This window comes from Dermacentor albipictus, chromosome 1, assembly GCF_038994185.2.
Source record: "Dermacentor albipictus isolate Rhodes 1998 colony chromosome 1, USDA_Dalb.pri_finalv2, whole genome shotgun sequence".
NCBI lineage: Eukaryota > Metazoa > Arthropoda > Arachnida > Ixodida > Ixodidae > Dermacentor > Dermacentor albipictus.
In genome coordinates this window covers 362547476-362562539 of record NC_091821.1, presented here as the reverse complement: position 1 = coordinate 362562539, position 15064 = coordinate 362547476, and the positions used below count along the sequence as shown (strand labels likewise).

Genomic DNA, 15064 nt, shown 5'->3' with positions numbered 1-15064 from the left:
TGTCTTGTTCGGCTCGGGGGTCTTCCCGAGAGGCCGGCCGGGCGCGGTGCGTCAGCTCTCGCGCTCTGCGGTGGGCTACCTCGTTGAGGTTCGGGGATGCCTGGTCGCCCGTGTTGACCGTGGGCGGTGAACCATACGTCCCCTCATGGGACGCCTGAGCCCGCATCGCCAAAAGCTGCCGGACAATTCAATAAAGTTATTACCAATCAAATGACATAACTCAATGAAAACGACTCAATGAAAAGGACACAATAACAGGAGACGATAAATTCAATGGAATTATTATCAACCAAATGACATAACTAAATGAAAACGAGTGTATGGGATGTTTTAGGACACAATAACAAGACCCATCGGAGGCGATGCCCTTATTTCAAGCACGGAAATGATGATTAGTTAGTATTATCTAACTAGTCAGTTAAGTAGAACACATAATTATCATGGTGCTGGAAGAGGGCTGATGAGGTCTCGTAATCGTATATTGCACAAGCGAGTTTTTTAAACAGCTTCACTAATGCTAGCTGGAACACTATGCAATAGCACAACGCAGAGGCCGCCCGCAACCATGGTGCGCATATGTCTCACAGCTGTCACGTGATCTGAACACTGAAGGTTCCACTTCACGTTGTGTCCTTCAGTGCACTGAAAGATTAATTTGGCAATGTGATCAGAATATGCATTGCACCACCTTGAAGGTAAAAAGACGAGTTGACGACGATGAAGCGGCGGTCGTCCTCGGCTTAACGGCAAGGACAGACCGACACATAAAAGCCTGTTTTGGTAAGCTCATTACGTTTATTGGCCTGGACGACAAGTCCCCTCCGTGCACGTCTGGTTCTCACGTATTAAATTTGTGTAGTTTTGTACTGCTAGTTCATCCGTACAATTCAAAGTGATTTTAATACGTCCTTCATTTGGCGTCCACAGCGGGGACATTTTAACGACGTATTTCTCCAACGCTTCATACTCGATTGGCCCTGTGTTAACAGAAAAAGGAAAGAAAAAATAAAATAACGATGGGGTTGATGGGTACAGACCACAACGCAGAATTAGAGAGAGCTCTCCTATTATATATAGATTGCCACTTACCTACGTCACTCACGGTCACGGAGTTGGTAAACTTAAATCCATCACCACCTCTTGCAATGAAATCTACGGCAACAATCTTGTAAGTCTTATTATCATCCAGTGGCTGGTACGTTGGCACGCTGCAGTTTGCGCAGAGGACGCTAATAGAGACGACGCGATCATAGTTATCCTTCGTCAGATTATACTCCACCCGGAAGCCTGCACACATGAGAAAGCGGTGAAGCAATCCGCGCTTATGAGCAACTATCTATTTCGGATCATAGTATGACACCAGTTCAGCACAGCTAAAGCGGTGTTGTAGCCAGAAACAATGCGCGCTAACAACGAGATGGACGCAGAATAATGCTCGACAGGAAACAGGTAATTTATTCTGACTTCTGACAGCCTTGGTGAATGATATTATGGCACCCCAAAAATACTCGTTTTCGAAACACATGAATGTCCGTGAATTATGGAAAGTGCGTAAGCGGACGAGCCCGGGAATAGCTTCCACAGTTTAGCTCACGAGAACAATGTCCTTGCACAGGCATGCTGTCACCGTTCCATCAGACGCCTGTCGACGGCATTGCGCAAAAAGGCTAGATGCTTCAGTTAGAATGAAAATGTTTATATATTTTTTTACTGAAAACTACGTCCCGCGAGGTACTTGAACAAGGAGGCTGTTCAATAGCGAGAATTTCTTATACTACCTCGGAAGTGTACAACCCCCTTTTGTGTACAGTGCTCACGCCGCGATGTGATGGTACGAATGATGGTGAGAGAGTGACTTCTGGGGACATTTTAAATACTTGACAAAGCTTTAGACGGTAGTTTAGGTTTAGATTTGAAAGTGAATCATGATTGGAAATTAGGCTCGATCTTTACAGGCATTTCTTGAAAACGTTTCCTTTCTATCACTTGCTATTCAGGCTCCCTGAAAAAACAGTTAACTCTTTGCAATTGTCAACGACAACGTCTCGCCTCCTGTTATGTGGCCCTGTGTCATCCACCAAACTTCAGTTTTTTCTCACGAGCAATTAACGGAACCAAACCGTTTGTCCTCATTTTATCAATTAGGTTTTCAGTTTGCTAATCTTTATTTCCTTCAGGAAACGCCACAGCGGTGGTTTGTTGTTCTAATACGTGGCTGATTTAACTGAGACGCATTTCCGTAATAACAAATAGCAGGCAAGAAAATTTTCGCATAGCTCCCTCCGCCCCATCAGGAAAAAAAAAAAAAAACTTCATTTCAGTTCCGATAAACACCGCAGGAGGGTGTCCTAGATTAATTTTTGTCATCTGAGACTCTTCAACAACACACAACTCCCGGAACACACGTTTTCGCATCGTGCCCACGTTCGCAGGTAGCCATATCTGCTTAACCACAGCCAAATGCATACGATCTACATGGAGTGCAAATGCATACAATTTTTCTTTCTCTGCAGAGCTCACCTGATACCTGAAGAAAACGTCCTTTTTGTTTGTCTTCCTCCGTCGTGTAGTTTGTGACGGCGTGCTCGAACATTTGCTTCACGTCAGTTCCGGTAAGCGTCATTGTTAATAGCGAATTTCCATATGGAAGAGTAGTCACCACGTCACCCCAAGTCACGTTGTCTATATGTGGAAGCATAGAAGACGCGAAAAAAGTTAGGTTACTAAACTACGATACTGACGTAAGTTTGTACTCGCATGTAATGCTCCCAAAGGGTTGCTAGAATATGCATGGGGAAGAAAAGAAGTGAATCTAGCACAAGTCTGCAAACGTGCAAAGCGTTTAGAGAGCTTCGAATTTTTCTAGCTTCCGCTATTTATTTTAAAAAAATGTAGTTCGAGACACTAAGGTGCCGTAGAGCTCTTTGCTTGATAATCATGACAATGCTGCTTGTAGTAACAGCTTCCACTCTACTATTTAAGTCATAATAGCCACATGATTCCACACATCGAGGTACTGACTTGTGCATCGTATCATGTTTCGCTAAACACACTCGTGGAAATGACTTGGCGCTGTTTCTGCCTGTTTTTCCACTGTCAACACTTTTATTTATTTATTTATTTATTTGTTTGTTTATTTGTTTGTTTGTTTGTTTGTTCGTTTGTTTGTTTAGTACCTTCAGCGGCCCGAAAGCGATACAGAAGGGAGTGGTGAGAACAACAACGTACATGTCATAAGCGGTTAGTGCATGCAATAATCTTCAACGGCTTGATTTAAATACGGAGACGGTGAGAATGATGATGACAAGGGGGGGGGGGCAAGTGATACCATTATTTGGCTGCCTTTGGAATGAATGACTCAGGATACAAATTAGTTGGACAAGAGGGGACGTCAACTTTATGGCGGTGGTTTACGACATGACAGATAACTTGACTAAGATGTTCACTTTTAAGGTGAAAAACATTTCGCGGAACATTGATAAACGGGGCTTTTCCCCGTTTATCAATGCTCGGGATTGGAAAGCTGCAAAGTAAGTTTCATCGATTATACTCTGAAAAAGTGGGAATAATTTAACAAAATGAAAGGCATACTGCGGTTTCGCACCGATTCTATATAGTTGATAAATAAGAAATTCTTGGCTAGGATCCCACAAAGCGCATGCACATTCAAGCATAGATTTTACAAAGTGTTTTATATAATGTTAATTTAAGAGACGATGGGGACCTTGCACTATTGCGGCGCAAATAACCTGACGTTCGATTGACGTTATTAATAACATACGTAGTTAACATGATTTTGTCAAGACAGGTTAGCAGTTATGTGATATCCTAGATCTTTATAAGAGGTTACTTCGTTTAAATATCAATGTTATAAAGAGGAGGGCTACACATAGTCGATTGTCGGAAAATTCTTGTTACATTACATGTTTATCATTCAAACGCATTTGCAGTGTGTTGCACCATTTAGTAATGGCGTTAAGGTCAGACTGAAGTGCTCTAATATCAGCGTCAGAATTTATTATCCGATAAACTACGCAGTCGCCAACATATAGCCTAATAGACGATTGAACTACACTGGTGAAGTCGTTAATGTAAATTAGAAATAATAGAGGGCCGAAGATGGAACCCTGCAGCACACCCGAAGTAACTGTACGAGTAGAAAAATCAAAACCACTGGCTATAATAAATTGCCGTCCATTAAAAAGAATGCCTTTAATTCAAGCAATAATATTGAGATCTATGTTTAATTTGCTTAATTTTAGATATGGTAGTGGGAGAAAGAAAAGATCAAATGCTTTCTGAAAGTCTAGGAGTATGCTGTCGATGAAACACCCGTTTTCAAGAGCAGCGAAGAGTTAATTAGTCAAACAATTAAGTTACGCTTCATATGACAATGATTTACGAAAGCAATGCCGCTTAGCCGTAAAAAATGCATTAGACTAGAGAAAGTTAGCTAAACTTGAGTAGATGATATTGTTACGGCGTGGCCAAGAGTGGCGCCAGTCAGAAAAAGACGATCTGACTTGTCTAGGTGGAATCGACCTCGACAGCCATCTTGTTTATGCATCGTTGTCTCTCTTGTACATATTGTAAATACATCGTTATGTATGACTTCTGCAACATAACAAATTGGGGGAGCTGTGGGGCTGTTTAGCGCTATAGGTCTGTAATTAAGATAACAATGAACGTCGCTAGATTTGAACAATGATACCGCCTTGCCCAGCTTCTAGTCGCCTGTTAAGTGGCCAGAAGCGATGGACTGTTATAAGCATATAATCTCAAAAATCAGGTTGAAGTTTCTTGCTGTTCGCAGCTTTTACTTTCCCAGATTAAGCAACTTTTCGCAACCATAAACGGTAAATTTAACGACGTGAGTGACATTAGAAATCAAGTCTTGTTTTGCCTTTTTTTTTTGTTGGGGCAATTCTTATGTAGTCCCATGCGGAAACAGATATCTTTAACGTATCCCAAAAGACATTGAGCTTCTCAACAAAAGCAAAATCAAATGTAATGCATTTACCATTTATGAATTGAGGTTGAGGCTGGCGAAGCTGTTGTGTTTGGTCGCTAAGTGCTTTCTAAATACACTGGAACTCCCTACGGTGTCCTATAGAACACTCAGTTATTAGTTCTACTCACAGAAGCTCGGGAGCGCCGTTCTGATGCTGCCAGCGTTGACGACGGCGCCGTTCAAGTCCGACCAGAAAGGACTCGTCGTGTTGCTCATGTTAAGGTAATACTCAAAGTATGCATCCGCAATCAGGTTGCCGAGGTTGCACTCTTGCATCCTACATGTGTCGTGGTTATGCTCCATGAGGACTTTAGTACTACCTATCACGACGTTCATCTGTTTTGTGAGGTTTTCCTTGAATGGTGCTAACACCTCCTTTATGCACACATCTGAAAAAAAGTCCAGCAATTCACTTTCTGATAACACTCAATGCAGCATTTACAGGTAGAACATTAAAACGGCATTAGTGCTCATCGACTACAATGTGCGCACCTCTTCAAGATATGATGTAAACCACTTTTACGTGCACTCATCATTGCCACTATCCATCTATCTATCTATCTATCTATCTATCTATCTATCTATCTATCTATCTATCTATCTATCTATCTATCTATCTATCTATCTATCTATCTATCTATCTATCTATCTATCTATCTATCTATCTATCTATCTATCTATCTATCTATCTATCTATCTATCTATCTATCTATCTATCTATCTATCTATCTATCTATCTATCTATCTATCTATCTATCTATCTATCTATCTATCTATCTATCTATCTATCTATCTATCTATCTATCTATCTATCTATCTATCTATCTATCTATCTATCTATCTATCTATCTATCTATCTATCTATCTATCTATCTATCTATGAAATAATTTGTTTGTTTATTTATTTATATATTTTTTTATACCAGGGGTAGCCGAGTAAAGAAGCATACATACATTAAATACGAATGATGCGAATAAAACTATAAAACCGGAAACTGAACGAGAGAGAGAGAGAGGCAAAGGAAAGACAGGGAGTTTAATCAGGGGTTATCTCCGGTTGGCTACCCTGTACCTGGGGAGGGGCAAGGGAATGCGATAAGTGAGAGAGTGAAAAAGAATAAAAATAACCATACACACACAGACGCACATACACTCGACGTAGAACTGTTTCTGTGGGCACTGTCCCGTATCTTTTAAGTAACGCAGCAGCGCCTTCATAGCGGATCACGTTGATGTTCACGTAGACCAATTTACAAGGATGTTGTTTTCCGTTAGTGAGCGCTTGTCCAGTTGGTCTATCTAGGGTGGCTGAGAGGGCTGCTGTCTGCGGGTTGAAACGAGGGCGCTAGCAAAGAAGGTGTGCGATTGTTTCTTTGCACCCGCAGAAGTCACGAAGTGGGCTGTTGGTCATTCCGATAAGGAAGGAGTGCGCATTTGAAAATGCTACGCCAAGCCATAGGCGGACTAGAACGGTGCAGTTACGCCGTGAAAGGTCGGATGGTATACGGAGCTGTATATTAGGGTCCAGGGTATGAAGGCGTGCACTTGTGAATGAGATTATTGCAAAATGCAAATGAAAGGCAAGGAAACCACTTGGATAAGAAACATCTTACTTATACATTTACCACTATGCCAGAGCACTTAGAAATTCAGACAACGACAAACGTGCATGAAGCAATAAATTATGATTATTAATTGCACGTGGAGCAAAACTATTTAAAGGCGTCAGTATGTGTGTGAAAAGGTACGATGCTCGGAGCTTGGTGACTTCGAGTGAAAGATTGTTCGGCGAAAGTTTGTGGATTGTTATTGAAGAAATAGCATAATGAATTGATAAAGCCATATAACAACTTAATTTCATTCTTTCCCCGCGCTGTAAGTGGTTGTAGGTAAAATTCGTGAATTGCTGGTGGGGGTGAGGAATCGTAGTCGTGTCGACGATAGCTTAAGTGGACGGGCTTTCTTTATGTGGCCTCGATGGCATTGCTTGTAGGGATTCTATAGACGCAAGAAGCACATTCTAAAAATGGCAGTTTAATGATTTCTACATTAGTAGCGTGGTTTCCTTTGTCGTTTTTGTCGACGCGGAATACCACCCCGGCGCTCGTGCTTGGGTTTGGACACCAAAACACCGGTGCGCACTTAGCGAAAAGCAACTACGACGATATTTTAGGCCGTACAAGATACGCCGACGACTTGGTGCACTGGACTATGAGGTCGTGCCTGATGATGTTAGGCGATCACAGCGGTACCGTACACAACCTGAAGTCATCATGTAGCCTGCCTGAAGCCGCTGTACGCGCGCTAACTTGCTTGGAAACTTAAATCCTCTATTGATTTGTTAGTTTCTTTTCTTCACGTGTACTCGCCTCGCTATCGTGTTGCGTTTGCAGCGTCGGAATGATGCCTTTCAAGAGGGGGAATAGACAAACGTATATTGTTTGACTTTTTTTCGGGGAACGTATTTCACCGACTAACCACTGCTGCAATGTTTTCACTCGGCCTAAGACGCACCCACATGTGTCGGGATGGTGGAAAGATTCCCAACTGTTCTCGTCGATTCTATAGGAAAAGAACCTTGTCTAAATAAGGTTGCGTGCGCCGTCAGAAGAGCAGGCGAGATTGAAAAAAAAAAAACCGTTTAAATTAACATTTCGGGAAACCGGCCTTTGATGAAGGCAGGGCCCCTTAAGCTTCGACTTATTCTTTTGTTGTTTCTGTAAGTGCGCCTCTGCACTTCTTACGGCTTATGAATCACCGGCTCCAAGAAAGAAATACCTGTACATACATATATATATATATATATATATATATATATATATATATATATATATATATATATATATATATATATATATATATATATATATATATATATCTTATGAGATGCTAACACACAATGACACCAAGAGCAACATAGGGGAAATTACTTGTACTTACTAATTCAATTAAATAAATGATGAATGGATGGAAATGAAAGTGGATGAAGAAAGAACATGCCACAGGTGGGGAAAGATCCCGCGTCTTTGCATTATGCGTGCGATGCTCTACCAATTAAGCTAACGCGGCGCCGTATTCCTATCCGCTTTCTTGCGTATTTATATTTTACTGTTAGAACTAACGCTGGGAGTGTTAGCCAGCACCACCACTCACAAACGAGGGCGACGGATGGGGAACGCCCTTTCTGCCGCAGGCGTCACGAGTACGTCACGCCTGCGGCGCAGGCGTGGTAAGGTCGAATTCGATAAGGTGCATAATACAGAGGATCGGCGTAAATGGAGTCCGCTATAGTGCAGCAGAAATTGCTTTTAGACTCGCAGTGAAAATGTATTCCAGATTGAATATTTCTATCAAGAAATGGGTCAACGTCCTCCTTGAGAAAGCCCCAAGAAGTTCTTGGGACATATGTGGCATCTGATGATACTACTACGTGAGGAAGGTACTGAGCTAATCCGAGCTGTAACAGTTTAGCACAAGAACGGACGGACCCTTCCTAGCTGCTGCGAAAAAAATGTCTATACAGGCGTCCTATAGCGCGCGAAAAGTTACGCGATGTGAGGTGCGCGCCACGTAGTGTTGATCCCTGCATACTTTGCAGTGCAGTTGCATATTATTTCACCATGTGGCACGCCCTATAGCAGTTGTGTCGTATGATGCTACTTGCCATGCGGTGGGAAAGGCGCGTCGCATATCATCTATGCGTGCAAAGTTTTGATTTTAGTGGCGTTGTAATACACCATGCGTAACTACATGTAGCAATTGCATCGTATCGCACCACGTGTCAAGGAATGTGACATGTGCACCGCGTACTGTCGATATCTGTGTTTACTCTTCGGTACACGCTATGGTGCATCCTCGTAAGGTACGAACCGCTACTGAAGAAGCGAATCGTAGCGCTGCGCCTGCGGCTGTTAAAGGCGATGTTGGCCTCAGCAGACCGCCGTGCAGAGAGCAGCACAAGCCTCAGCTCGTCGTTGACCGTCGGGCGGACATTTCAGTTCGTTCTCGTGAAAACGACGCAAAGACACTTCGTCGCGAAGGCTATTTAGTGCGTGCTGCCGAATATTCGACCGGGCAGCTTCGCCGCCAAGACTCTCAATTGCGTGCACCCGAATATGCCGCCCGGAAGCTTCGCCGCGAAGACCGCGAAGTGCGTGCTGCCGCAATTTAGGCACGACAGCGTCTTTGCAAATTAAAACACTGATTTCCGTGTACCCAGTACTTGTAGTTGCCGTCTTCAAGCAGTCCACGACGGTTTCCTATGGAGCCGCTCCTCCAACGTACGCTGTGTATGCGCTGCGTGCGCCGCGCAGGCCTGTGACTTTTTATTTTTGTTTACCTGTAAGCTGTTAGATGAAAGCGAGAATCTTAAGTGCTGGAGCCAATGGCCTGCCTCTGTAAGAAGCGTGCGAAAATCGTTTTAACAATGCGTTAGTGCAGTCGGCGTGTAGCACTAAGCGTTCACTTCCAGGTACATTTATATCATTAATGCATAAAAGTAATGTACCTCCTAGAATAAAGTCCTGCCATAAGGCATATTTAATATAACCTATTTCTGAATGTTTCGAATTAACAACAGTGAATTGCATTCTCTACTGAGATAACTTTTTATAAGTGCCCATGAGTTTACGTAAAAGTATATTCAGTTGTACACCGTCGAAAGCCTTCTTCAAGAATAAAAATATGTCCAGTGTGCACAATCTCTTTTCTATGTTTTTAATAGATATGCCGCTATGCTAAAGAGGGCGAACTCTGACGATTTATTTTTAATAAAACCAAACTGTTCCTTTAATAACGCTTTGTTTACTGTTAAGAAGCTAGTTGGTCTCTTTTGTTATTAGCTCAGCAACGTTTGCAAACACTCAAGGAAGAGAAATCAACAATAATTGCCAATATCATCTACCGAGCCTCATTTATATACAGGGTGCCCCAACTATCAGGGACGAAGATTTGAAAATAGGCAAATGCCACGTAGCTGGACAGAGCCAAAGTAATGTTGTTGGCAGTCACTTGGAGATACAGCTTCCTGTTGCTCAATACGTGCTACATAAAACTTTTTTTCCGAGCGTGAAAGAATTCCGCCAATACACGCAAAGTAGCTCGAGCGGCCAGTCGCGCGGCATTTTTGCGTCCATCTGAGGGCTTTTTTAACGCAACACCCCCATCCTGGCCGGCGCCGCCGTGGCTGCGTTGCATGGTTTGTGCGTATGGCGCTTGCTGTGCTTGCTTTCCTATGCGACAAAAAAGCAGGAGCTGGGATGAAGAGGTCGCGTGCTGGGATGTGATAGTGTGAACATAACAATCGTCCATAGCCTGAAGAAAGTGCTTGGAGCTGGCGTTTCAATAGAGTGCTGGCCACGTGTACGGAAGGACCACGGAAACACACGCCAGTAAACTGGCTCCAAAGCTTTCACTCAGTGTCGAGGACACCCAGGCCCGAAAGAAACGTCGTACGCGACAGGAGCGTCTTTGCGCCGCAGCGAAACGTGGTGCAGACCGCGAATGTATGCATACAATGTATACATACATTATACATGTACACAATGTACACATACAATGTAGTTGTATGTGTACAATGTATACATACAACTATATTAACTGAATTACGTACAGCCCCATAATTCAGTTAAGGTTTAACACTTCTGTCACAATGCGATGTGCCATGTGAGGCAATGATAGCACTCAACCCTCTCAGACGTTATGAACAATAATGTACAACAACGCCTCAAGCGAACACTTCTCCCTCTGTGGTCTGTGGACTGCGCAGACAAACGGCAGTGCTGCACGCAAGGTAACCTTTCACATCAATCCACCGCTCTCGTATTGGAATAAATGCTGAATAAATTACACACGAGCCACCAACGTCACCGCTAATTATTGTCAAACAAAGCAAACAGCATAAAAATCTTATATCTTACATCGATTCTCACAGTACGTGGGATTCACCGATTTTTTTCCGTCCATTTCAACTGTTCTAATTTTATGGCTTACATTGTCATTCTATATGTCACGCTGCCGTAACCTGATATATAATGTGTTATATGACGTTACCGTAACTGGCCTCTACGAGCTCGTCTTATCCTTATATCGTTTGCCTTTGTAGACGAAGTTCATCCAACCGGAAGTTTCTTCGCTTTAATCACTATCTCTATGGCATTAGTAAGCAATGCCTCGTTATTTGAACCGAGGCTTTTGATTAACGGTATTGGGATTTTGTCAGGTCCTGCGGCCGCGTTTTTAGGGACACTTTCTTCCGTTTTCTTCCAGCAAGAAGCTTTCTGTGCTAAGTTTTCATCTCTCAGGCTTCTTTGCTGCTGATGCATCTGTTTGAGTTTGAACTACGTTTTCTTTCGTGCCAAAGTTTTCCCTAATAATGTCTCTGATGTACCGCAGCGCATCGTGTCTTTCGAAGATGTTACCATCTTCATTCCTTATAGCCGTTTGCGAAAATTTAAATTAGAGCTCCGTGTGCTCCTACATGGTTCCAAAATAATTTTTGGTGCGCCCTCATCACTTTTGCGAATGTTATGTAGCCAAGGTCCACGTGTTCACTTAATTATCTGCAGCTGCTACATCCAACTATAACTGATATATACAGTGCCACCTGGTGAACACAACTCAACTACAATGCAAATTTTGCACGTATCGACACTACGCTGCGCGCATCTCGCATCGCGTGACAAGTGGCACAACACGATGCTGGATGGATGGATGGATGGATGGATATTATGTGCGTCCCCTTTGGAAAGGGGCGGTGAGTTGCGCCAACAAGCTCTTGCTACTATACTGCCTAATATCCTACCTAGGTTAAACAATGAAAAAAAAAAACACTATGAACTACCACGCCCAAATTTTCTGATCCTCTATTGCAAACTGTGCTTTTCTACGTCTCCGTCTTTTGTCGTTTCCCTACTTTTCTTCCACCAATCCTCCAGTCACCGCTCACTAATGTCTATTGCGGACATGTTTGCTTTACCACTGCTCCCTCTGAACCCAAGGGCTTCAAGGAGGCCAGTGGTGCCTAAATCGACCGCTGGCTAGACGTCTTCACATTCTAATAAAACATGCTCCGTAGTTTCGTTAGCTTTACCGCAGCAAGCACGGCTACGTTGCAACGGCTACGATGCAACAAGCACGACTACGCAACAAGCACGGCTACGCAGCAAGCACGGCTACGATGCAACGGCTACGTTGCGTGCCACCTGGCGCAACAATGTGCAACTACAATGCAAGGTGTGCACATAACGACGCTACGCGGCCTGCGTCTCACACCAAGTGACTCCTCAGACGCCAGGACGCCTGCAAAGGACATGTTTTCGCAGCAGCTAGCAAGCGCTGCTGCGGCGCATTGGTAGAGTAGCTGGATTACGCGCAGAGGACCCGGATGGGATCCTGGCGGGAACTTATTTTTTTTTTCTCATTGTTAATTGGCAATAGATGCGACCAACGCCGACGGTGGCGGATAACATCGCCAACCGAATCGGCTATTGGAATGAGTCCATAACAGCTTACGCTGTAAAAATTACGGTAAAACTAATCTCACAATGACTGTCGACGGTAATGCGAATAGCAGTCGAGCAATCTAGTGACGGACCATATTCCTGAAGTAACGCTTATTTGACACGTGTAGTGGTCATTGTGAGACTTTCGTTGCTTCGGCCACATGCCTCATACTCCGATATCGCCCGTCTTTGCTACGGCGCTCACTTGCTCATGTCGCCCGTGAGCACTGGCGACCTGAGCATGATGCCTATTAAAAATACAAGGATGTTATATGCGTTGAAAAGAGAGAACAGCCAGCGCACATAAATTATCCTAAATGAATCCCGCAAAACCCTTTCAACATGTTTGCTTACACTATTTAGTCGGAAAAGTCGGGGCTGTCAATAGCACCACGTTTTCCGTGCTGAGAATTCGACCTTGACCATTAAGGTTTACGTTGTTAGAGTCCGGTTGGCTGCCCTACGCAGGGGTAAGGGGAATAGAAGAACGGGAATGCTTGGTACAAAGCCATTCTATTTCTTTTAGCCCATATAAGAATTTGCTGTGTCCTTTTCCCGCCGATTAGATTAAATTGTAACTTCGTGTCGGCGACGCATTTAGCTCCGCTCAGTATGGTGCGGCTCACATTGCAAAATACCTCCATCGCCTCACCTTCCGTTACATTACGGTCCAGCAGAATAGGGTTGCCCCCCCACTGCACTACATGGCCGGTGCTGTTGAATGTGACATCCAGTCTGCCGAGGAACTTCCCGAACCAGTAGTCTTGCACAACAAGCGCCTGGCTGCCGTCGCTTCTGTTGACAACGTATGGGTACACATCTGCCGGCTTATTTTCCTTTGGATAGCCCTCTCCTGTATTTTAAAGAAGAAAGACAGCAGACTTGTGAGACATTGCAGATTCACATTCTATCTTCAGCAAAGCTCGTTCTTTTGAGCTGTTGTTTTAAGATTTTCAATTGCCTTAGTTAGAACGCGCTTTCCAGACATTGGCCGCAGATACTCGTAACGCTTTCGAAAACTTACCTAAGGAATTTTTTATAAAGAAATTTTTTACAATTCTTTGGTACACATTTATTTTGGTCTTCACATCAACCACCATTTCGTTTAAATTCAATCTATAGTTTAAGCTTTTACCGTATAACATACATAACATACGTACACTTCCTATTTCAAAGAAATATGACCAATACGAATCGTTTAGATCACCGAAGAGACCGGTAAAACCAACTAGAGGCCTATAACGCATGAAGATAGTATGCTTTGCAATGTGCCAGCATTAATTCAGTGATTATATGTTAAACTATATAATTCACCTCCACGCTTCAAACTTTCGGTGCCCGTCATGCGTAAGAGTGCCCTCCTGTTCTTTAAGTACAAAATTTATGCCATTTTTTATTTCTCAGAACAGCGGAGAAACTATGTAAGCTTTTCAATAAGGCTTCCAAACAGACACACAGTAGCAGTTTAGATATATTCTTGTTTTGCCCCTAACTGACTCACACATTTCAAAATTTGCCTATACATCGCCTCTAGTATGCCTTTCAACAAAAAATATAGAGTAATAATGTACTTCTTTTGGAACACTGCGATGAAAAAACTCCTATAGCGTTTTTGAGCGTTTCTAGGTGTAGTCGCGCTCACAACTCTATAAAATAAATAGCGCAGCTGCACAACACAGGAAAAAAACATTTCATGTTGTAACAAGTTTCCTCAGTTGTCTCACCTGTGTAGAGGAACGTGTTTGTGTGTCCACCAACCAGTATGTCTATGTCTGAAACATTCTTGACTATGTTGATTTCGCGCTTAAAGCCACTGTGTGTGATTGCAATAATTATAGTCACATTTTTTTCACGAAGCTTAGCCGTTTCATTTTTAAAGCTCTCTATTTCTTCGTAAAATTCCACATCTGGTCTTGCGAACAAACAGGAAAAATGGTGCCATGAGTGATGTATGTTCCACATAAAAAAAGGGACGCGTACAATAAAGTTGAATGGTAAAAACTTCGTGATGACAATTACATTGTTCGACGATATAATTGATTTACTGTATAGTTAGAGCCTGAAAAAAAAAGAATTCTAAGCTCAGTTATTGCGACAATATAATCAATCACTTTTCTCGTGAATTTTTATTTTGCTTTCAGAACCGCTCATTCACACGCTCAATATACTAGAATGAGCCAGTCCGGTATATTGCTAAATTTTTTACTTTTCTTGAAAGCATAATGTGCGCAGTGAAATAAAGCTTTGCAGATGTGTGCAAATTGCAGAAGCTAACAGATCAAAGACAGCGAAGCTGTAAAGGGTTGTTCGCACATCCTTCGGAAGTCGTATACGAGTGTCCGGGTTGCCAGCACCCGAAATCTACCCAAGACTTTGCCAACGCTTCACTGTACCCGGTGCCATTCCTTAGCCATACGTCCCTCTTTTGAAACACTTCGCAATGTACGAGTTTCTTATACATCTATAGCATCGGCTACAGCAGAGTCATGCTCCTGAACACTGCGCCGGCTCTACTGACGCATAACCACCCTTGCTGATGTCGGTGACAATT

General features: G+C 43.0%; 1 protein-coding gene across 1 annotated transcript in view; it reads right to left on the bottom strand.

Moving 5' to 3' along the window:
• Positions 1-795: 795 nt before the first annotated feature.
• The window catches only part of LOC135911276 (snake venom 5'-nucleotidase-like), a 30188-nt gene continuing 15919 nt past the window's right edge, over positions 796-15064 (bottom strand). The window contains exons 4-9 of the mRNA XM_070535958.1: positions 14238-14420; positions 13166-13366; positions 5140-5400; positions 2521-2682; positions 1090-1287; positions 796-977 (exon numbers count right to left, since the gene is read on the bottom strand). Coding sequence (XP_070392059.1) covers positions 796-977; positions 1090-1287; positions 2521-2682; positions 5140-5400; positions 13166-13366; positions 14238-14420 — 1187 coding nt within the window. The remainder of the gene's footprint in view (positions 978-1089; positions 1288-2520; positions 2683-5139; positions 5401-13165; positions 13367-14237; positions 14421-15064) is intronic.